The sequence below is a fragment of the Pimephales promelas genome, chromosome 2 (assembly GCF_988280905.1).
Source record: "Pimephales promelas chromosome 2, fPimPro1.hap1.1, whole genome shotgun sequence".
NCBI lineage: Eukaryota > Metazoa > Chordata > Actinopteri > Cypriniformes > Leuciscidae > Pimephales > Pimephales promelas.
Genome location: NC_142770.1, coordinates 34,328,193 through 34,353,068, shown reverse-complemented (window position 1 = coordinate 34,353,068; position 24,876 = coordinate 34,328,193). Strand labels below are relative to the sequence as shown.

Genomic DNA, 24,876 nt, shown 5'->3' with positions numbered 1-24,876 from the left:
TGCTGCAAAAATTGCAAATGTTGAGTCCTATAACTATGAGCTAATAGACACATATCCCAAGACATTGTTTCTTAATCCTGTTGAGGAAAATGAGATATTGGACATTGTTGGAAGGTGTAAAAATAAAATCTCGACAGACCTCTATGATATGGATATGAAGACCTTAAAATGTGTTATTGAAAGTATCTGTAAGCCGTTAACATACATCTGTAACTTGTCGTTGCAAACTGGCCAATTTCCTGAGAGTATGAAAGTAGTAGGAGATAAGTATCTCTTTACTAATTACAGGCCTGTTTGCCTTTTATCACAATTTTCAAAAATTCTAGAGAAGGTTTTTAATTCTAGACTTGATAGTTTTATTGAAAAAAATAATTTACTCTCAGACAATCAGTTTGGTTTTAGGAAAAATTGTTCAACTTCATATGCTCTCCTTGATGTAATTGATGAAATAACGAATGCGGTTGATAACAAGAAATATGCAATAGGGTTATTTATTGACCTAAGTAAAGCATTCGACACAATAAATTATGACATTTTGATTAATAAATTGGAAAAGTATGGGATTAGAGGGGTAGCATTACAGTGGGTTACCAGTTATTTAAAAAATAGAAAACAATGTGTGACAATAGGAGATCATCAGTCAAGTTGTCAAGAAATTGTGTGTGGCTTACCTCAAGGTTCCATTCTGGGTCCAAAATTATTTAATATGTATATAAACGATATTTGTAAAACATCAAAAATACTGAGATTTATCTTGTTTGCAGACGATACAAATATTTTTGCATCGGGTAATGATTTACAACAACTGTGTCAAATAGTTACCTTGGAACTCAAACATGTTAATATGTGGTTTAAACAAAACAAATTATCACTAAATTTGAGTAAAAGTAAAATGATGATATTTGGCAACAGTAACACTGAGGCTCAGGAAGCAATCCAGATAGAGGGTGTTGTTATAGAGCGGGTGCATGAAATCAAATTTCTTGGAGTTATTATAGATGATAGAATTTCTTGGAACTCTCACATTAAATATATTGCCACTAAAATATCAAGAAGTATTTCTGTAATTGCAAAAGTAAAGCACATTTTAAATATTAAAGCACTGCATACGTTATATAATTTTTTGATCTTGCCTTATTTATATTATTGTTCTATGATATGGGGAAACACTTATAAAAGCACACTAAGACCAATAGTAATGTTGCAAAAAAGAGTTATTCGCTTAATCCATAAAGTGGGGTTTTTGGCCCACACAAACCCACTATTTTTAAAATCTAAGATCATGAAGTTTTATGACATTGTTGAGTTCCAATCAGTACAGATGTTATTCAAAGCAAGGCACAAATTATTACCAAGCCAAATACAAAAAAGGTTCCATGAACGTACTGGTTGTTATGAATTACGTGATGAATTAAACTTTAGGACGCAGAAACATTGTACAACTTTGAAAAGTTTTAGCCTTACAGTCAAGGGGGTACAATTGTGGAATAATTTGGAGATAGTTATAAAAAGAAGTTCAAATATTAATCTTTTTAAATACAAATATAAACAAAAGATCTTTGCTAAGTATAGAGACGAAGAAATGTTTTGTCAGTAGGGGTACTTTTACCATGACCAGATTCTTGTTGTCGCTTTGTTGTTTAATCAGGACCAGATATTTGTTGTTTTTTTGTTGTTGTTTTGCACTTTGTTCCCTTGAACAATTGTGAAATGTGAAATTGTCTTGTATGAAATTTGGGAGGGGGGGGGGCGCTAATAAGCTCTGTTGCTTCGGCCCTCTCCTTTTGAGCTGAATGGTTACAGCTCAAATAAAACAAATAAATAAATAAAAAATAAATAAATAAATATCGCTGGCGATACATCCTCGATATTAACGCGATTTGGCTCAGCTTGTCAGTGATCTACTATACGGCTCTTTGTAGTAAATGCCGCTCCATCTGAAAGCAGGTGAAGGTGATTTACTACTAATCAAGGAACCGGCTTTACTGATTAGATGCGCATACAATATCGTGCGATATATATTGCCCAGCCCTACTCTTCACCATTGTTGAGTCACCTGTCACCATTGTTGAGATTTATATGCTGATTCATGATGTCTGTTTGTTTTAAAAAAAAGAAGTTTAATGATTTTCTGTCAAACTCTCTGCAGTGCATATAAAAAATCAGAATGTTGATGTTCAGTAAGCTGTCAAAAAAGGTGAAATTTATTTGGTCAGGGATAATATTAGAGAACCATTATTTTTTATTTACTGTTTTATAATGAAAACTATTATTGCTGAACACCTTTGTTAATTGTTTGCTATGTAACAAACAATATGTTTTGGTAAACATTGTTACAAAGAGCAAAATTGTACTTAAAATACTGAGAGTCAAACTGCCCAACTAAAGGAAACACTGATCACAATAATGGTGACCAAATATTTTAAAACATCAACATCTAAACCTCCGTTCATAGACATCTGACAGAAATAAAGTCATTCTGGTTAGTAATAAGTGAAGCTGGTAATGCTGTTTGTGGAGTCGTTTAATCCTCCTCTGCTGAGAACTTCACAGATTTAATGTCTTCTTTGTATCTTCAATTGATTTAACCTAAGGCTGTGACTGGAGGTCAGTTGTAGTTCTTGTGTTTCTCTTTCTTTCAGTGATTCTGCTCGTTAACAGCAGGGCAGGTGTTTATCACTAATACTCAATCATCACCCAATTAGTCACTTAATTGTCTCATTAACTTTAACACTGCTTCAGTGTTACTTTAACACTCTGTAGAGTGGGACCAAATACACTCTGAGCAGTGTTGAATTAACACTGGGGATTTTGCTGTGTAAAGTTTAAAAAATGGAATCGAGAAGAATGGGACCTTTAAAGTGCAATTTGTACAGAGTAAAATACATTTGTACTTTGAACTTACAACAATTGAAATGTCATGACATTCGTGGGAAAAATCAGTACTAACTTACAAACATCAATGTGCAATTCTCAAGTAAGACATTGTGTAGCACAAAAGTCTGCACTGCAATACAGTCTCATTTCAAGCCTGAAGTCTGTTTGCTCTTGAGGGATTGCACTTTGTTGATCCAGTTCCAAGAAACGTTTTTGGAATACCTCAAAGGTGTACAAAGGTGATAATCGAGATTCAGCGCGTAGGTCAAGCCAAGGAGGACAGAGCAAGGCCGCTGCAATATTTCCAAGTCCTGTGATGACGATTCCAATGTTCTTTGGGTAGTTGCTTGTAGAAGCTTCAGGTTTTGGGGTCAGAGTAATGGCCATTATGAACTGTTCCTTCAAGTTCTCAGTGTCCTGCAAAATAAAATTGTAGTGTCTTAGTATAAAACTGTCAGAAGTATATTGCAAGCATATAGCAGAACTAGACAATACATTCATTATGGTTTTCATACCTTATAAATCTATTTTATTACATTTTATTTTCTCACAGGCCTTGGTCTCAAATTGTTTGTTGTTTTCTTCTCTATTTTGATGTTTTTTTCTTTATTTTTTTATGTTTGTTGTAGTCTACAAATGTTCTTCCATTGTAATGAGGGATTTATGGTGTTCTACTACTATTACATCCCTCTCTATGTAGGCTACAGTATCTTCATCCCTAGTTGAGTTCAGAGATTTAGAGAAGAGGTTGTATTCGCTATAACAACATTATCCCGCTTATTACATGGCTACCAAACAAATAAATAATTTGACACAATATATTGATTTAAAAAGGAGTTTCCTTTTTAAATCAATCAAAGTTCCCAAAAGCGTTGCCATATGGAGTTTAACCGCAGAGACGGAATGGACTATTTTCTTTAGCTGAAGCAATACAATCGTTTTTAAATCAATAAACTCCTTTTTGAATCAGTAAATCGTGTCAAATTATTTATTTATTTAGTAAGTAGCCATATAATAAGCAGGAAAATATAGAGCAAGGTGGTTGTTATAGTGAATACAACATGAAACATATGACCACTTTTATTTATGCTATAATAATTGTACGTACTTTTAAATTTGAATTGAAAACGCCCTCCTGTGGTAAAATGTATTAATTACACCACTGAAACATTTTTTCTACAGCAGTAACTCTAGAGGAAAACTAGCTTGATTAAGAATTATTCTTATAAAGCCGTTGATTCAGACGTTTTAATAACAGAAAAAAATATAAGCGCAACAGAATAAAAAATGAAGCGAGAACGTTTTAATGTTATTTTGTGTTCAATGTAACAAAATATGGACTTTAATCCACGATGTAGTATTTGTTGGCAAATGTAAAACCTAAAGATGAAGTGACTTTGCTGTCACCCGGTGTCTTATTTTGGCTTATTTTAGAATGCTCTAAATTACAGTTTTTCCCCATTCATTTCTATGGGTGCCCATTTTTGACCCAAATACAAGATTAAGAAGGTTTTTTTCCACCCACTTAACATTGTAGAATTGAGTCAAAAAAAAATATTGTGTGTGTTCAGGAGGCAAACTTAGGAAAAGCAGCCAAGTCTTGTACCGCTCAGATCAAGGGAAGTATTTTTAAAAATAAATCAAAACTATTTTGCCAACATTTGTCCAGAATACGATTTTAGGGTTGACAAACATTTGTTTTTATCTGGACGCCCTCCTGTGGTGAACTGTGTGAATTACACTGCTGTCATTTTACCCATAAACATTTAAAGTCCCCGTGAACCGGAAGTTACAAACGATTTTTTTCCAGTGCTGTGACGTATTTCCAAGTGAAACGGAATATTGAACAGAGGGCAGGGTTTTACTCTAGCGCTCCTCCTCTCCATCTCTCGCTCATAGCAAACTAACGGTTTGAGGGGAGTGGTTAAGCGTTTCCCCACCCAAACTGTGAAACCTACGTCATCAGAAAAAGAAACCGTTCCAGACCGGAAGTAACTTTTCAGATTTTGATTAAAGATTACTAAGGTAAAACATTTTTTAAATATATTTTTACTTGCACGGATTAATTGTTCACCACAAGACTAGTAATATGCGCTAACAAAGTAAATAGGTTCAATTTTGATTTCACGGGGACTTTAAAGATTTGAGTCAGAGAAATAGATCGACTCTGCAAGAATTCTGGTGTGTGTTCACGTGAAATGAAAAAAGTTCAAACGAATATTATTCTCTCCACGAGCCAAAGGTAACGTTAAGTTAGAGTATAATTTAATATTGAACCAAACGTGAATGACGAGTCACGCAGGTCCTGTGCTACTCCGCAGCGGTAAGACCAGAACCAGTATAAAATAGTCCGAATATAAACGCTTATTATAGGTGTACCACAGTGATTCAGGATAAGACAAAGCACGATCTGGACAACTGATACATGTACCCGCTCATTATATAAACCTTTGAACATTTTGAACACAAAAAGCTAAGCACTAAAACTTTAAAACAAGACAACTTGGCCAGTCGCCCTCCTGTGGTGAATTGTGTGAATTACACTGCTGCAACTTTACAGCTGTGACTGCAGTCAGAGGAAAACTTTGAGTTACAATATTTTGTAACAATTAATAAATTGTTGGTTGCCATGTGACGCAGTAAAACATCTGGCAATTACCTTTCAAATTTTCTATAAATATATTTTGCATCCGCGATCAGGAGCGGTTCTAGGGTGAGTGGATATCTGGGGCTTAACCCAGAAAAATCCATGTATGTGTCATGATACAAGGAATAAACTTTAAATAAAATGCTTTTTTAAATAAGGTGAATATTTTTTGTTAATTAAAATTAAAAATCTCAATGCCACGCACCCTCTTCTTTCCTTGCTGACTCTCTCAGACATGGTTAGCAAGCTCAGCTCTATTATTGTTTTAATAAATAGCATTTACTTAACAACATGATTTTTGTGAGAATAGATAAAAAGAGGTGACTAAAGAACCTGTATTATAACAACAAAAAAATCTTGACCCATTCTTCATGCACACATTACATTTTAAAGACTAATAAGACTACCTACCTACCTTACCTTTTGTGTGTGCGCCGCGCGTGCACGTCCTATTGACTGTGCTGCACAAAGTGTTTGACGATCAAAATGTATATCTGACAATCTAAAGAAAGAAATCTAATACTACGATTAAAAGTTACAGATACCTGCTGAAGCTGTTGTATCTTGTTTTAGTAATTTTTTTGGAAGAACTTTGATAGCATCCATTTTACGTTCATTAATAACTTCTTGCACATCAACAAACACCTGGCTCCAAAATATTTAATTTCATTGGCTGGATCGTACAAGACCGCCGAGCTTCTCATCGATGGTTGGCCAGTTTACATGTCAGTCAGAAGCACTAGCCTGAGTGGGCGGTTCTTGTCGGTTGTGAATGACAATGCGTATGTTGACGGACGCTGTGATGCGAGAGTCGAGAAATATACATTTAATTAATTAAATTCTCTCAGTGATGGTGTGTACAATGCAAGGAAATAAAAACATTCGGGGCTTTACTGAAAACAGCCCCCTTTAGCCCACCCCTAGCGCCGCCCCTGTCTGCGATATTCTGTTGAAAATGGAGTTTAATCGCCCTCCTGTGGTGAACTGTGTGAATTACACTGCTGAACCGTATTCAGAGCGCCAGAGGAAAACTGCACTAAACTCTGCACTTACTTTGCATTTATTTCACATTGTTTGATAAATTATTAATTTAAATCGACATAGTAAAAAAAAAAAATCTAGAAAAGTTTGCTTTTGTTTAATGGAAATATATTCTTATATCTGTAATATCAATTTAAAGACTCACGTCTAAACGCCCTCCTGTGGTGAATTGTGTGCATTACACTGCTGTTAATTATCTCATTTCTGTTAAAACCTTTTATTAAATTATTTGCATTGATTAAAATCCTTTGATAAATAATTGAAAACCTCTGGCAAACATGTAGTTTTAAAATGAAATATATTGTTGGATGTATAAACTAAGGGAAAAATATGAAAAATTGATTGTATCATTCTCTGTGTATTGTATACTGCCTCCCGATTTGTTAAAATAAACAAATACATTATGTAATTTTAAAAAGTCCAATGTCTTGATCGAACTGTGGTGAATTCATGTGAATTACACTCCTGTTAATTATTTCTACCTAAAAATGTCTACCTACTTCTAGTCAATTCAAGTCAAAGGAAAACTTTGCATTACATTATTTTACATTGATTTCGTGTTAAATAAATCGTTCGTTACCACATGAAACATATGACCCCTTTTATTTATGGTATAATAATTGTACGTACTTTTAAATTTGAATTGAAAACGCCCTCCTGTGGTAAAATGTATTAATTACACCACTGAAACATTTTTTCTACAGCAGTAACTCTAGAGGAAAACTAGCTTGATTAAGAATTATTATTTTAAAGCCTCGTTGAATCAGATGTTTTAATAACAGAAAAAAATATAAGCGCAACAGAATCAAATATGCAGCGAGAAGATTTTAATGTTATTTTAAGTTATTTTCTGTTGAATGTAACAAAATATGGACTTTAATCCACGATGTAGTATTTGTTGGCAAATGTAAAACCTAAAGATGAAGTGACTTTGCTGTCACCCGGTGTCTTATTTTGGCTTATTTTAGAATGCTCTAAATTACAGTTTTCCTCCATTCATTTCTATGGGTGCCCATTTTTGACCCAAATACAAGATTAAGAAGTTTTTTTTCCACCCACTTAACATTGTAGAATTGAGTCTTAAAAAAAAAAATCGTGTGTGTTCAGGAGGCAAACTTAGGAAAAGCAGCCAAGTCTTGTACCGCTCAGATCAAGGGAAGTATTTTTTAAAAATAAATCAAAACTATTTTGATTTGTGCAGAATACGGTTTTAGGGTTAAGACGAACATTTGTTTTTATCTGGACGCCCTCCTGTGGTGAACTGTGTGAATTACACTGCTGTCATTTTACCCATAAACATTTAAAGATTTGAGTCAGCGAAATAGATAAATCGACCCTGCAAGAATTCTGGTGTGTGTTCACGTGAAATGAAAAAAGTTCAAACGAATATTATTCTCTCCACGAGCCAAAGGTAACGTTAAGTTAGAGTATAATTTAATATTGAACCAAACATGTATGACGAGTCACGCAGGTCCTGTGCTCCTCCGCAGCGGTAAGACCAGAACCAGTATAAAATAGTCCGAATATAAACGCTTATTATAGGTGTACCACAGTGATTCAGGATAAGACAAAGCACGATTTGGACAACTGATACATGTACCCGCTCATTATATAAACCTTTGAACATTTTGAACACAAAAAGCTAGTAAGCACTAAAACTTTAAAACAAGACAACTTAGCCAGTCGCCCTCCTGTGGTGAATTGTGTGAATTACACTGCTGCAACTTATTTCTACAGCTGTGACTGCAGTCAGAGGAAAACTTTGAGTTACAATATTTTGTAACATTTAATAAATTGTTTGTTGCCATGTGACGCAGTAAAACATCTGGCAATTACCTTTCAAATTTTCTATAAATATATTTTACATCTGCGATCAGGGGCGGTTCTAGGGTGAGTGGATATCTGGGGCTTAACCCAGAGAAATCCATGTGTCACGATACAAGGAATAAACTTTAAATAAAATTTTTATATTTGTTTTTTTATTGTTTTTTTTTTTAACAAGGTGATTATTTCTTGCTAATTAAAATTAAAAATCCCAATGCCACGCACCCTCTTCTTTCCTTGCTGACTCATCTCATGGTAAAATAGCAAGCTCATCTCTATTATTGTTTTAATAAATAGCATTCACTTAACAACATGATTTTTGTGAGAATAGATAAAAAGAGGTGACTAAAGCATCTCCGTCTCCAGATTTGCAAGCTCCCTATGGTGGCTGAAACAGAGCAGAATTTTGCAAGCTTTTTTGCCTCGTTTTTTTGCAGCCGTCCTAACTGCATCCGCCGGACCACACTCTTATGGACGTGGCCTAAACTTCCAAACACCAGAATTATTCATTTACAATTGTAACCAAGTTGATAAATGAGATCTACAAGTGGTTGATATTTCAATAGTTTGGAGTAGTAACACGTATCCATATACAGGTCAAAACAGCAGGCCACCTCAAACATTCACACAGATTTCATAACCTCATTTACAATCACAATATCAGGAGTATTTGGAAGGTTTTTAAAAGACTCACTGTCAGATGTATTTTGATGAAACCAGTTAACTTGTACAGTACTATATGCTTATGAATCTTAATACCATGTCCACAGATTACCTTGTTCAAGTCCTTTGCAACCAGATCAACTAAACGGTCGTGTCTGGCCACATACAATCCTTTATAATTGTAGCATCCATTTAATATGTGAGCAACCGTTTCATTCTCCTGCTGAGTTGGATGTAATATGCAGTAGGGTTCATGCTTTGATGGGTACCATGTTGCCAGATTGTACTTTGTTGGGAGACACTGTAATCTTGCTTTAATCATGAATACTTTAATATCATCTGAGATTGAAGAGTTTTTCAGTACAGGATGAGACACTGAATGGTCAGCGAATTGAAGTAATGCAAGTTTTCCTTGTAGTCTGAGGCCCGTCCAGCGCTGTCCGTTCTGGGTTTGTCTGAGATGAAGAATTGAAGCTCTCGCATGCTTAATCTGTAGTTGGTGAGGTGTACTGTCGTTATTGAGGATTGCCAAGGTGGAAACCAGCGGATTGGTGATTATGTTATCGTCGAGTGCAACTACTTCTCCGTCGGGTCCAAGCCAGGACAGCTGTATTCCTATACGGCCACAGAGCTCGTTTAAGTCCAGCCAATCAGAGCGCACTCCAAATCCGTCTAACTTTCCGTTCTGCTTTAGTTTAAATCCAAGAAACTGAGGCTCGTTGGTGGAAGCGGCAGACGGTGTAGATGTAAAAACAGCGATTCACGTGCTAATTCTCTAACAGTTGTATCGTCATTATTGAGCATATTTAAAAGATGTCCTGTTCTAGAAGCGGTGTAAAGCCATTCGATGTTTGGGGCGCCGAGGCCTCCGTCTCCACACGGCTGGAAGATAATATCCCGAGTTGTACGGCTATTAAGACAGAACCATTTCCTCACCATCTTTACCGTTTCATCGTTCATCAATGTGCATTGTGGAATATGTACGTTTGGGAAAAGATGTTGAATTTTAGCCACTGCAATCAGCCTGATGGCTTCAACTTTCATCATTATGGGGAGTGGGGCATAGTGGAGTGTACTCGTGACACAGCTCTGTGATCTGTTCCTCCCAATCACTACTGATGTTAAATTTAGGTCCCAGATAAGGATAGGTTTCATGGCATTCTGCATTAATGAAAAGGCAGGGGGTTTATCAGACTTTGCTCTATATACCATCTGTTTCCTCCACTGCAGCACATTTTGTATGTCTAAACCTGACCACCTTATGAACTCGTCTGTGCGGAGGAGCATGTTGGAAATTACACTTTCATGATCTCTTGAAGAGATTTCCACATGGTCCGCATAGCCTTGCACTGGGTTTGGAGACCTGCAGGCGCGCACTGGCACAGCCACTTCATCCAGGAGTTAATCGCCAGAATGAAATTGATGTGTCGTGAAAAAATACTCGAGGAGATATTTTAATAGTTTCAAGTGTTTACTGAGTGTGTTGGCTGCAAAGATGATTATGCACTCAAAGAAATGGTTTTGTGGCACTGTTCATTTTACCCAAATATGTTTTGTTAAAGGAACACACATATATTTCTTTTACCACCAAAAACTATTGTATTGCATTTAATTAACTTTTCCACTTTACTTAATTATCAGCTGTCAAATAATGTAAAGGGTTTAATTTCGCGATAAAAAGCCTGGATGAGACCATTTCCAGTGTATTGGATGAAGATGGAGTGTGAAGAAAGTAGCAGGTGCATGGCCTCAGAGAAAATATAATGCTAATCTAAATGTCACGTGTCTGTCCTATCGTGTTAGCACATGGGTGGTTTTGTTATGTTGAGCCATGTGCTCCTGTCATTGTTTGATCCTCCCCCTCGTTACCTGATTAGTGTTTGAGTTCTCCCACCTGTTCCCTCTTGATTTGTTCCCTATTTAAGTCTCCTCTTGTTTGCAGTCTTTGTCGGTTTGTTGTCATATGTCTTCCCAGTTCTTTGTGGATAGCGTCATGTTCAGAGTCAGTGTTTGTGTCATGTTCATTTATTGTGTTTTCCCCCTCGTGGGTTTTTGCTTTGTGTTTTGGTTTTCTTTTTGTTAACCCCTTAGGTATCGAAATTCGGTACTGAAAAACAAGACATGTTTCGATACTCGATAGTATTGATGCAATATATCAGACAGCAAGCCAACATTGAATAAACGTTGTTTTTCCATCTGAATGATCATTATGATTGATATTGAAATTTTAATGCAAAATTAACGTTTAATCACCATTACCCTGTCGATGAAAAACCAACGTATAGCACCGGACACAGCTCATTTCTGGACCCTTGGCACAAGCGTAAAGGTAAGCTTGCTTAATGTTAGATATGAATGAATTGTTAGGCTGATTGTTAACATGATGGTTTGTGTAGTAACCAACGCAGTGCTGCAGACACTGGTATAGATTTCTGTTTTATCACTGTGTCAAAATCTGCCAAAAATTGCCTAGGCCTACTTTGTAGTTCTCTTCTAGGTTATAAAGTTAACAAAACCTCTGAGTCCAGTCTATTTTTGTGATGTTTCGCTGAAAATACATGTCCCTTTGCTAGCGTTGTGAAATCTATTAACACAGCACCGCTATTTCTTCTGACCAGGCCAGAATTACACAGAAGACATGACTTACTTTACTTTATTCAATGCAGAACTGTCTCGAGTTGTAATTGGGAATGCCCATTAGACCACCTACAAATCAAATATATGAATGTACTAGTGCTTATGCAATATCACAATTTTTGATTTTTGGGTTAGGGTTAGATTTTAGATTTTTGCTCAATTTTTTATACAGCGCCTGACAACCAGGCCTGGCGTCAAGGGGGACTCGGGGGGCTTAGCATCACGTTACATACTTCATATAGAAACATCTCGCGGCACAAATGTACCAATGTCTCCGGTTTAACTTAAATGCTAATTCTTTGCATTGTGATTTTATTTTGTTTTAGGTGCTCTTACTCAGCAGATGGGGACAGACGCCGTCACCCGATTCACATGTGCCAGACCGGGCAGGAGGGACTGGACCACAAAATATATTCAGGCGTCAGAGGACATTGAAGTGAAGTGTAAATAAAGAGGCTAATAAAAATGAATTTGTTTGTGTGGTGTGTTCAGTGTTTTACACGAGATTTCAAATGTTCCATTACTTTTTAACATCCTGGCTGTAGATAAAGCAGGCTATTTTATTTATGGCATTACATTTTAAATTGAAAAACGATTAAAATTCCATTGAAATCACGTTGATCCTTAGTTCAGTTGAAATTTCAACATTGTTTCAATATTCCTGATAATTGAAATACCATTGAAATTCCCTTGATCTATGAACAGGATTTCAATGTGGTTTCAATATTAAATCAGGGTGCAAAATGATGTAGAATCAACATCAGAGTTCGATGCTGATTTAATGACTTAATGTTGACAACAGACTGTTGATTTAACAGTTTCAATGACTGTTTGCTATTCGCTCGGTACCTAAAATAGAAAAGTACAAATCAGCATAAAGTTTTAACATCTACTCTCGTGTGACGGAAATCATGCTGACACTTGAATAAATTATGAGAAATTATCTCAAGTTATTGTTGAATTGAATAGATGCACGTTTTAAATTATTAACAGCGTTTAACGTGTTTAATATAAATGCTCTTTATTTATCAAATAGCATCAAGCAGGGCTAGACGGTGATTTTTAGTCACTGCAGTAGATGTGGGTCGTATAGCAGCAACACACTGTGAGATGATCATGACTCTCAGTAAATGATCAGGCTATCTTTGATCAAAACACCGTTTAGGAGCCGCGTCCACAGAAATCTCCACGAGTGTTTCACGATGCTCATCTTTCATCTGGAACACTATCATACAGTGTGTGCCGGCATTAGATATGTGACCTCTGCTTCTTATCTGACCTGGGTCATCCAGGTAAGTTTGAAGATCTTATACATGCACAAACAGCAACATAACACACTAAAGAAAAAGAAAAATCAAATGATCCCTTTAATACATTAATACAAACATAATGAAGTTATTATTAAAAACATGATGTATACACTCAAGCTTCTATTGTTTGTTTTCTAAAAGTGAGTTTGAACTGTTTTTTCTTCTCATAATTATGAAAAATGATTAGTGTTTGTCTCCCTCTGCCAGGCCCGGTTCTACAGGGGTTTTTAAGCAGATTAAATTTGTATTAGCACACATGTAAACGAGATTCTGCCGACAAAAGAAACACAGACGGATTTCACACTCATACATCACAAAATAAATCCATTAATGTGATTTTTCAAATCAGAAATGATTTCACTATGTTTTCATGTTTAATGCACTGGATTGGTTGTGTCCTTTCGCGATCATGATACATAGGTGAAGCTGTGCTTGGGTGTGCGTCTCGCTCAGGAAATTCGATAGCTGACTTTTTAAAGGCCTTTTTTTCAATTAAAAAAATATTAAATTGTCCATTTTTAATCATGGACATATGAAATTGGCTCAAGAAAGCTCAAAGTTCTACATCACAACAAGACGAAATGACACCGCCTGCCTTCACTCTCACCGCATGACACCCATTCAAACACCGGCGATAAACCCCAGCAAGAGCCGCGGCCGATGGTGCCGACGTCTTAATGAGTGAGTCATTTAATCTTTAAATCAGCTGTTTAAATGGACTGAATCATTGTCGTCAGAAACTAGATGTCTAAAGTGTAGTCAGTTTCAGTTTCAATACTTCACACATTTGCAATACTGCTGATATTTTGAGGAAAAGCACTCTGTGTGTAACATTGCTTAACTATATCATATGATATAAATGTAAAGGCCTATTTTGAGCACCCTCACTATTTTCAGAAGCACCCTCAGTGATTTGGTTCTAGAACCGGGCCTGCCCTCTGCTGGTTCAACACACACACATTCAGGATCTATATTTACATTTTTGAGTTTATACTGCGTTTATACAAATAAAAAGGTTAATCTATGAATGAGAAAGTGTAATTTGCTGTGAAATAAAAGGTGTTTCACTGCCGCCTCATCAGGTCTGTCAGAGGATCGTTGAAATCTAAATGAAGTTTTAATTTCTAACAGTGAAGTAGGCATGTGCCAGTATCAAATTTTCATGCTGTGGTTAATTGATTGAGCTTTTATCACGGTATGCGGTATTATCACAATATTTTAATGAAATTATATTTTAATGCTCAAGAAAAACAGATGCATTGTGGGTCTCTAAAAAAAAAACTCAACTTGCATCACAATGTGTAATTGTGATTTTCAAAACATATGGTAACTAAACTGAATTGTTTAAAGTTTAGTGACAACATGTTACAATGACTGGTAGGTTACTGTTTGTATTATTCAATATCAAAAGTAACCTGCTCTGTCTAGTCTGTCGGTGTCAGTGTCCTCTTTGCTATTGTGATATTTCTCTCTGTAGAGCGTGTGAAGTGTCAAATGCGTTAATCGCCTTTCAGACAGGACGCAGAATGTGCGACGCTGGCCGCTTGGTTCAACGTTGCCCTTCAGATACAACGCGATTTGCCATTTTACAAATAAAAAGTTGAACTATTTTGAACTTTAACCCCGGAGAGGTCAATGCAGGTCGAAAAACATCCCTGCACGCGTATTCGGCGTCCTGTCTGAAAGTCTCAAGATTGAGTCTCAAGCGGAATGTGTGAGAGTTGGCAGCCCTGCGGGGATAAATCGTCGGGAGCGTTCCGCCATGCTTCTACTCCATGTGAGGATTGTTTACATTAGACTAGTGCGCACTGCCGCATGCACACACAGTGCTTATACATGTGGGGATTGTTTGCATCAGAGTGCGCACGTGTTTTGCGCAGCACGCAGTGTTTGAGCAGTTGAAGGAAAATAAGCAGCTAATGCGCGCTCTAAAAGTCTAAATTCAAATCTATTATTTTTCACTGTATTTTGAAGAGCCCGCGATAACAATATCGTGCATATTCATTACCGCGATTTATCGCATTACCGAATACCGGTACATGTCTAGAGTGAAGTCACTGTATCTTCAGTCTCTGTTGATTCTGTTGACTGTCAGTCTCTGTAGTGGATCCTTATTCACCATCAGATGATCAGCAGAACATCAGACTCATCTATAACCTAAAATAAAACACACACACAGTCACGTATGAGATATTACATCTGTCACATCTTTTCATCAGAAAACTAACTAGATAATCTATATTAATTCCTTCTCCAACATGATAATATAGCTTCTATCTGATGCTCAAAGTCACTTTACAAAATCAAAAGCACATGAAAGGTCACTTTCACACAACGGACAGCAGATCCAGAACCAGCAGAAATCATCATTAGACTCACTACAGATTTAATATCAGTTAATAACAACCCATAGCTCAGATTATCACACAGTTAAAGGGTTAGTTCACCCAAAAATGAAAATTAAGTCATTAATTACTCACCCCCATGCTGTACCAACCCCGTAAGACCTTCGTTCATCTTCGGTACACAAATGAAGATATCTTTGATTAAATTTGAGAGCTGTATAACTACCACATTGGCTGCCTAAGGGACTGGCTCTTGTCGGCCCAGAATGTCAATGAAGAAAATGTTTAAATATTCCATGTGACTACAGTGGCTCAACTATAAGTTTATCAAGCGACGAGAATACTTTTTGTGCGAAAAACAAACAAAAATAACGAGTTTATTCAACTATTCCTTTTCTTCCTTGTTGGCCTGAAACGAGACTTCCTTAGATTTCCACGACTCATGCGCGAGAACTGAACTGAGGTAGTTGAAAGAGATCGCAATTCTCGTGCATGTGTCGTGAAAATCTAAGGAAGTCTCGTTTCAGGCCAACAAGGAAGAAAAGGAATAGTCGAATAAAGTCGTTATTTTTGTTTGTTTTTTTCGCACAAAAAGTATTCTCGTCGCTTGATAAACATATAGTTGAGCCATGGTAACCACTTGGGATATTTAAACATTTTCTTCATTGACTTTCTGGGCCGTCAAGAGCCAGTCCCTTAGGCAGCCTATGTGGTAGTGATACAGCTCTCAAATTTAATCAAAAATATCTTCATTTGTGTTCCGAAGACGAACGAAGGTCTTACGGGGTTGGTACAGCATGGGGGTGAGTAATTAATGACTTAATTTTCATTTTTGGGTGAACTAACCCTTTGAAGACAGTTAAACAGGAAAAGCTGAAAATAACATTAATATTATTCTCACAATCAGTCACAACAGTATGAGCAGAATTACACTCATATTAAACAGTTTAAAGTTCAGAGACCGACAGAAACTGAAGCTGAATTTAAGAATCTCAGACAAAATATTCACACACACACACACACACACACACACACACACTTACTTAACCTGTTACTTAACCTGAACCTTTACTTTTATTTCTAGCGAGTAAAACAGCCATTTGAACTTTAAATGAAAACATGATGATGAAAATCGTTAAGAACTATTCTTACTGTAGTGTCTCCAGTTTATAATGTGGATCATCCCTCAGATCCTCCAGCTGCTTCACTCCTGAGTCTCCTAGATTATTATATGACAGATCCAGATCTCTCAGGTGTGAGGGGTTTGATCTCAGAGCTGAAGCCAGAGCAACACAACCTTCATCTGTGACTCCACAACCACACAACCTGTAGAGAACAATGACACACATTAAGCCTATATCCAGAGATAAACACAACACTTAAACTATAAATAACATAATGCTGTCAATATGAAATATATACAAATACTCATCAGTTCACTTTGTTAAATTACATCAGTTAGTATTAGGGGATTTAATATACAGTTTAAAAATCATTATTTCTAAGCAAAGCCCTCATAAAACATAGAAACCCAACATGTGTGTGTGTGTGTGTGTGTGTGTGCGCGCACGCGCGCGTGCGTGTGTGTGTGTGTGGTTAATGTATTTGTAAAAACTAATCACATTAGGTCTGTCATATAATAATATATAGGCCCATACAAATATCTCTGCATGAACTACATAGTCACACAGTGTGAACAGTGGCGGAGTGTGTGAAACAGAAATCTCTTTATTTCAACAGAAACATGAGTGTGACTATATACTGGACTGTTTCAGTGCCTACAACCAGTAGCGGAGTGGCAATCGGGAGATTCGGTAGATTTCCCGGTGGGCCGGTAGTGTTTCGAGGCCGCGAGGGCTGGCCCGGTCTGATAAAATGTATTTATTGGAAGTTCGCCATGGCCCAAGCTAAGGGAAGAAAACATTTTTTTATTTATTTTTTTTTACATTTTTTGTACAGAGCATATATTTGCACTAAGTGCCTGTCTTTTAAGCAAAACGACACCCGTCTTGAAACAGCCTCAGTGGCATAGGTCGTAAGGCGTGAAGTACTTGAATGCAGCTTCTTGATGCGCTGAACGCGAGTTCGAATCCGCCTTGCTGAACTCTCTCTTCTCCCTTTTCCCAACACAGATATGTAAAGATGTAAAATGTAAAACCTAACATTAAGGTCTCTAGCTTTATATTTTGCCAACGAACTAAAGTTGAAACCATGATATGGCGTTGCGCCATTATAATAACTGGCATTAGAATAGCATCAAGTTTGTGCTGCGTGATTACTTTGCTCACGCGATCATCTGGTCAGCTGGTTTTCTCCTAAATAAAAGCTCAAGGGTTTATTTCTTGCAAGTGAAGGAATTAGGACAAAAGTATTTTAATTTTCCTATATTATAGTGTAATGTAGGTTAAAATATACTTTTGAAGTACTAATTTTCATTTACATAGTACTACATTTAAAGGCTATGAATGGATTTTACAGTACGTCATAGGAATAATTATAAATCATTATTACATTATTATAATAATTGTTTGGCATCCTAAAACACCATTGATAATGTAATACAGACTGAGAGTCATAAATAAAAAGATGTTTGAGCTCTCTTTATTGTCCTGGTACAAATTAATGTTTTTTCTTTGTTCAATGGGCAGTTCATGGGTTGAAGCTCTTAATTTCGATCTCTCAGATAGCACGAGATTGATGCATTTAACCTTAAAATGTCCAAAATTTTCCCTAGAGGCACAGAGTCCTCCCAACATAGTTTTAGAAATTACTATGGGAAAGAACGATCATTTATGAACTTTACTCCAGCATACTAGTACAACAAAGTTCCTTTTAAATCAGTAAAACTGTAAATGCTATCGGCTATTAAAATCGTACCGGCGACGAGGGCCGTTGGTCTACGAAATTTCCCGGTAGATTTTTTGGTCCCACTCCGCCCCTGCCTACAACATAACCAACACACTTTATTTGTCACTGTAAAAACTGTAAAAGAGGTGAATGTAATGAACAATAAAGAGTCATGAAAACCCCTCTTTCAGCTCAAGTCTTCCTCACAATCGTTCTGAAAAGTCCTCTTAAATGTGTGTGTGTGACTGAGGAAAACTAGAGGATTTTACAGCTGACAGTTCTACTCCTATCAAATCATTGAACACAATCTGTATTTTCCCTTTAACAGTATAAATGTTATAAATGCATATATTTGATATTTTCTCATACAAATGTCATAAAACCGGTAGCATAGATCACAAATCTCCGTTTCTTCAGGACACTGACAATAAAGATGGAGAGCTCTCGTAGCTCTCCTCAGAAAAACGCTTGTTACACACACACACAGTTTGATTGTGTCGGTAGTTTCGGGCCAACCAAACGCCCGCAGCGAGTCTCGGCCTGACACATCACGGGGGAAGCCTGACACACCTCAGCTCTTACACCATGGACACACACACACACACACTTGCGACCCATGAACGCCTCTCTAAACTACTGCGGGATTTTACAGTTTGAAGCGTCTGTCACAGAAAAACACCATGTGCTGTCATGAACAAGAGGAATGTCTTCTCATAGGATAAGAACACACAGTCTCATTAATAACACACACACTGACGTGTCATCGATGGACTATAGTGTTTCTCCATGTCATAATCTGTGACTTTGACATGATGTAGATTTTAAACCTGGAGAAAAATCTCCACAGTATCCAGTTTCCTCCTGAAATTAAAGTGAATGGACTGTTAATCCTGACTGTGCTGAGATTGAGTGTGTTTAAAGTAAAGGGTGTTAAATGTATGTCATGATGTCAGAGTGTGTTTTTCAGTGTGACTATCAGTCCTGCAGTTTCAGCTTAATGAGGAGCAGCTCATGTGTTCAAGCATTTACAGATCAAACACATGAACTCACAGTGCAGGAGAAACACAGCAAAGGCTTTATACATATTAATCCTCTTACATCATATGAACAGACGTCATCATATGAACAGACCTTAAATTAATTTCATGAATTTAATAAGGTTGTTTCAATAGCTTTGCTTGTAATTAATGTAATAATAGTTATTTCCCTGAATTTTATTCCATTTGATTATACTTTAATGTTTAATGTGAGAGTCATGTATGATCTTACCTCAGTGTCTCCAGTTTACAGTGAGGATTCGCCAGTAGATCAGAAAGCTGCTTCACTCCTGAGTCTCCTAGTTTATTATGTATCAGATTCAGATGTCTCAGGTGTGAGGGGTTTGATCTCAGAACTGAAGCCAGAGCAACACAACCTTCATCTGTGACTCCACAATACCTCAACCTGTAGAGAACAATGACACACATTAAGCCTATATCCAGAGATAAACACAACACTTAAACTATAAATAACATAGGCAAGGCAAGTTTATTTTTTACAGCACATTTCATACACTATGGCAGTTCAAAAGTTTCCCATACAAATGAATTATAATAATCACACTAGGGTTGGGAACCGAGAACCGGTTCTTTTCCAGAACCGGTTGTGTTTTTGAAAAAATACCGGAACCGTGGAAAATTCCTAAGTTTCGGTTCCGAAAACGGTTCTGATGCCGATGCGATATCATCATGTGGGCGAAGTGCTGGGAGTAGAAGACGCCGTCTTATTCCTAAATGACAAAAACTTCACCACTGAAGTTGCGATTTGCTCTCACACGCGCTGCATTTGTCACACACAGACACACGCACGCTGCGCGCGCCGACCGCCGAGTCACTCAATACATTCAAATCTGTTTGCGCTGAGAGAGAGAGAGCAGTTGTCGATATGAAACTGCTTTATCACACAGTCTCAATATTTATTTGTTTCACATATTCAAATGATTTCCGTTACAGAATTAGTGAGATTATAGTTTGAGTAAACATTGACGGTAGTGGTCAGATGCAGTCTGTATATTTTTTGTGTTCAGATTTTACAAAATATATACAATGAGCGAGTGCATCATAATGTTTTTTTTTTTCAAACCGTGTTTTTGTCTTATCTTGAGTCACTACGTAAAGCCTGTAATAAGCGTTAATACTCGGACTTCTTTAGACTGGCCGGCGGATCGCAGCTGCTGCGGAGTAGTCCAATGCCTGCGTGACTCGTCATGGACATAAACAGAGAGAAGTAGCTCCGGCAACAATGTTCTTCCGCAAGACGCATTTCTGTTTATTAACTGCTAGAGCGCCGATTTATCCAGTAATGAAATAAGTAAAGTCTTAATGAATCAATCATTCAAACCGTTTAAAAAAATAATCTGTTCTACACACATATGTGTGTTAAAGCATATTCTACTCCTTCTGAGAGGGTATTCTTCACTGTTGGAGATACAATAAAGGAGAGGTCTAAATTATTATAGAGAATGCAGAATTTTTCCTTTATATATATACCCTATATATATATATATATATATATATATGAAGAGCTCTTTTCCAAAACGCTATAAATCCATTTCAATAGTTTTCAGGAAAACTACATTTTTTTACCTAGACCCACACATTTTGTGAATATTCAAATTATCCTGTTTAAATGTTTTATTGGTTCAGTCTGAACATTTTGAACAATAATTATTAAATCAAACAACAATATTGTTAATGATAATTTAAAAGTTAATTTTATTTTTTTCCAAAACGCTATAAATCCATCCATTTTTTGTATCATTTTTAGTAAAGTCATTTTTAGTAAAGAGTCAAACCTCAAACAAATAGTACCAATTTCAACATATGCATGAAAAAAACGAATTATTAAAAATGATCAATATATGATAACGATATTCAAAAAAGGGATGGGCACCCCACCAGCACATGCACACACACACAGGCTACATAACATGTGAGCAAAGCGGAGCAGCATGACGCTTAAATATAGGCTAAGTTAAAAAAAACAAAAAACAAAATAAACATAAAATATACGTTTCACATTTGTTTTTAATAATATTACATTACTTATTTTTATTATTTCATCTATGTTGAGTAGGCTATGAAAAGGGAACCGCATGAGATGAGTAAGATAGGATCAAAATTCAAAAGCTGCCCAATATCGGAAAATATTTGGAGTGCGTGATTTTGACCACTTATTAAGTTTTGTTTTGTAGAAAGCTTGTAAATTTCGTTTCATATAAATTTTATCTTCATTTTAATAAATGTTTCATCGACAAATTGACTGGATTAATACATTAGAAGTAAATATCAGACAATATAATCAGGACACAGAGGCGCGCAGGTGAACCGGAGCGCGTCTCATAATATGAACCGAAACACCGCGATGCTTGCCTCACACAGGCCTGAGAACTAAGCTACAGAAAGCTTTAAATATCTACTTTTAAACAAAATAATTAAAAACTAAAATAAATTGGCAACTCTCTGCGTATGTAGGCTAATTCGAAGTATGCGTTTCTATAGGCCTATGCGCGTTCACTGCGAAGATGGCGAGTAAGCATCATCAACTTTTTCTTTGCTGCTGACACTGACAGAAAACACTAGTTTATTAATAAACAATTCAAACGTTTCATGGATAATCATTACTTTTGCCGGTTCTTTGTGGCAAGCTTTATGCATACGTTGAAATGCGGAATAGGCAATTAAAAACGCTCATATGGTTTCTCTCCCATTTAATTAAATCAATATATGTGATTACTGATAATACAAATGGCTTAAATGATCTACTACTAGTCGACTAGAAAACTAGGACTCATTTTGAGGAATGAATGAACATAATAAACCTCTTTTCAGAGTGCCGCCTTGCTGGATTGCGTGGAGCGCTCATTGAATTTGAGGATTTATCGTGTTTAGGCTAAAAACAGGGCTGGCGCTTATCGCGGCTTGGAAAGAAACTGTATCTTGCAGTACATTTTAAACAAGGAAATATAGCGATTTGGCATGAAACGTTGATGGAGCAGTGAAAGGGTTCTGTCCACAGCAGAATGACACGACAAACTCATTTTTAAAAAAAATGGCGTTTATCGTGTTTTGGAAAAGAGCTCTTCATATATATATATATAATTTTTTTTTTTTTTGCAAAGATTGCTTAATAATATTTTGAGTTTGTTTACATTACCAGTCTGTTAAACTAATTTGTCAAGTACTATAAGAAACAAACACAAAAAGGATTGTGGAATTTTCTCTTACTAATATTTTAATTGAATGGGAATCGGAACCGGAACCGGACAATTTCTCACGATTCCCAACCCTAAATCACACTATAGCAATTCATAGAGCTTTGCATAGAAAATAGATAAAATAAAAGCATGGTTAATAATGTATTTGTAAGCATTTTAAGGAATGTGTGTGTGTGTGTGTGTGTGTGCGTGTGTGTTAGGGCTGGGAGAAAAAAAAAATCGATTCACCAAACTATCGACATTGTTTTTCTCTGGTGGCTCTCAAAGACACTCCAGCTTGTGACGTTACAGTCGCTATATCCCTTTTAAGTGGACCAGTGGAAGCGGCGTGAGACTGAATCAGTGTTGCCAACTTAGCGCCTTTGTTGCTATTTTTAGCGACTTTTCAGACCCTTTAGTGACATTAAAAAGTGACTAGTGCCAAATCTAGGTCCTCTTTGGTCAAAGCTCAGTCTCCTCCAGATGTTGTCAGCGGTGCGAGCGCGAGCTCTTGCTTTCTCCCTGCCCTGTCTCTCTCTCTCTCTCTCTTGCTGCGTCTCCCCTGTTCAGTGAATGATGAGAGGAGCAGCGGCTCATTCTTCTGTTGAGCGCACGGCCGCCGACAGACGGGAATCAGCAGTGTTTCTCACTGACGCATCACTTATCTGCTGCGCTTTTGTTTTAGATTTAAAGAATTTAGTTTGACCATTTTAATTTTGTGCTTATTACTTGTAATACTCGCTATCACAGAGCTTTAGTTCATCCAGTTCCCGAACTCTTAATTCAGATCATTTACACATATAAAAAATGTAGGCACTCACTATATTATTGCTACCCGTTCTATTGTCTGACAAAAAAAAATATAGGAAAGGAGAACATCTTTATTGGACATTCGTCTATTTTATATTATATTAAAATATAGTATGTGAGCATGAATTTAGAGAGAAAACATTAGTCAGAACACAAGAATGACGTGATGAAGTCATGAATAAGCTAATTGACGTATTACTTCATCTAGCGACATTTAGGGAAGGCATTAGCTACTTTCCTTTGGAAATAGTTGGCAACACTGGGGGGGGGGGGGGGGTCATGCATTATATGAGCTGATCAGCTAGTCTAAAATTAATAAGACCGTAGAAAATAGTAAAAAAAACAACAACGACATTACATTTACAATAATCTCTCTGTGTGCACGCGTCAGTGTTTGTTGTGTTAGTTATTATTAACAAAATAACGCAACACATGCAGGTTACGTTTCTCAACACTGAGAATTAATAAATAAACACCTGCTTCTCCAGACTCGCGCTTATCAGTAATCCACCCCAGGTGAAAAGGAAATATATTTAAATTGTACTTATTTTGATATACTTAATGTATTTTAAGTATACCGTATTAAATATGTATTAAATGTGCTAAATTGAAACAACTTCAAGTATATTAAGTGTACTTTAATATGTATTTAAGTTCAATTTTAAGGTAATAGTAATATATTTTATTATACTAAATTGTGCTAAAATGGAACCATTTTAAGTACATTTAATGTAATATAATAGCACTTATTTAAAGTGTATTTTAATACACTTTAAATAGACTTTAGAAATACAGCATTAGTATATTTTTAGCTTCACATTAATGCGTTCTGAGTATATTTTAAATATAATTTCAGCTTATTAATAATGTATTAGTAGAACACTATAGGACCCACTATTAACATATTAAAAATATATTTTTCCAAAAACCATTTAATATAAAAATAATATATTTTAATGTATTAAAAATACATTTAAACATTTGAATTCAACAAAACCCAGTAAAAAAATATTTCTACAAAACACACAAACACTCTTTGAAAGATAAACTTTAATGCACTACATCAGTAAAGCATTATGAAAACTAAACAAAATACATTAACATAAAATGCATTGATTTGCAGAGGTATTAAACAGAACAATAAATAAACTAGAAAAAAAAGTTTGATGACACAAACTTTAAGTTGGCTTGAGAAAGCCGGACCAGAGCGTTTGAAGAATCTTGAAGTTTGAATGAAGTTTTAAAGATGGAATTAGAAAGAAAGAAAGAAAGAAAGAAAGAAAGAAAGAAAGAAAGAAAGAAAGATGGATAGATTAGTTAGAAAGATAGATTAGTTAGAAAGAAAGATAGATAGATAGATAGATGTTTTTAGCAAGAAGCTAGCATGATTAGCATGTAGCTAGCATCATGCTAGCATGTTTTTAGCAAGAAGCTAGCATGATTAGCATGTAGCTAGCATCATGCTAGCATGATTAGCATGTTGCTAGCATCATGCTAGCATGTTTTTAGCAAGAAGCTAGCATGATTAGCATGTAGCTAGCATCATGCTAGCATGATTAGCATGTTGCTAGAAAGAAGCTAACATGATTAGCATGTTGCTAGAAAGAAGCTAACATGATTAGCATGTAGCTAGCATCAAGC

General features: G+C 36.2%; 2 protein-coding genes across 3 annotated transcripts in view; one reads left to right on the top strand and one right to left on the bottom strand.

Moving 5' to 3' along the window:
* The window catches only part of LOC120475522 (ribonuclease inhibitor-like), a 457,326-nt gene that overhangs the window by 340,877 nt on the left and 91,573 nt on the right, over window positions 1-24,876 (top strand). The gene's annotated exons all lie outside the window — the stretch shown is intronic.
* Window positions 16,478-24,876, bottom strand: part of LOC120464435 (protein NLRC3) — a 263,102-nt gene continuing 254,703 nt past the window's right edge. Inside the window, exons 10-11 of the mRNA XM_089122176.1 lie at window positions 19,461-19,634; window positions 16,478-16,670 (exon numbers count right to left, since the gene is read on the bottom strand). Coding sequence (XP_088978302.1) covers window positions 16,493-16,670; window positions 19,461-19,634 — 352 coding nt within the window. The 3' untranslated portion in view covers window positions 16,478-16,492. The remainder of the gene's footprint in view (window positions 16,671-19,460; window positions 19,635-24,876) is intronic.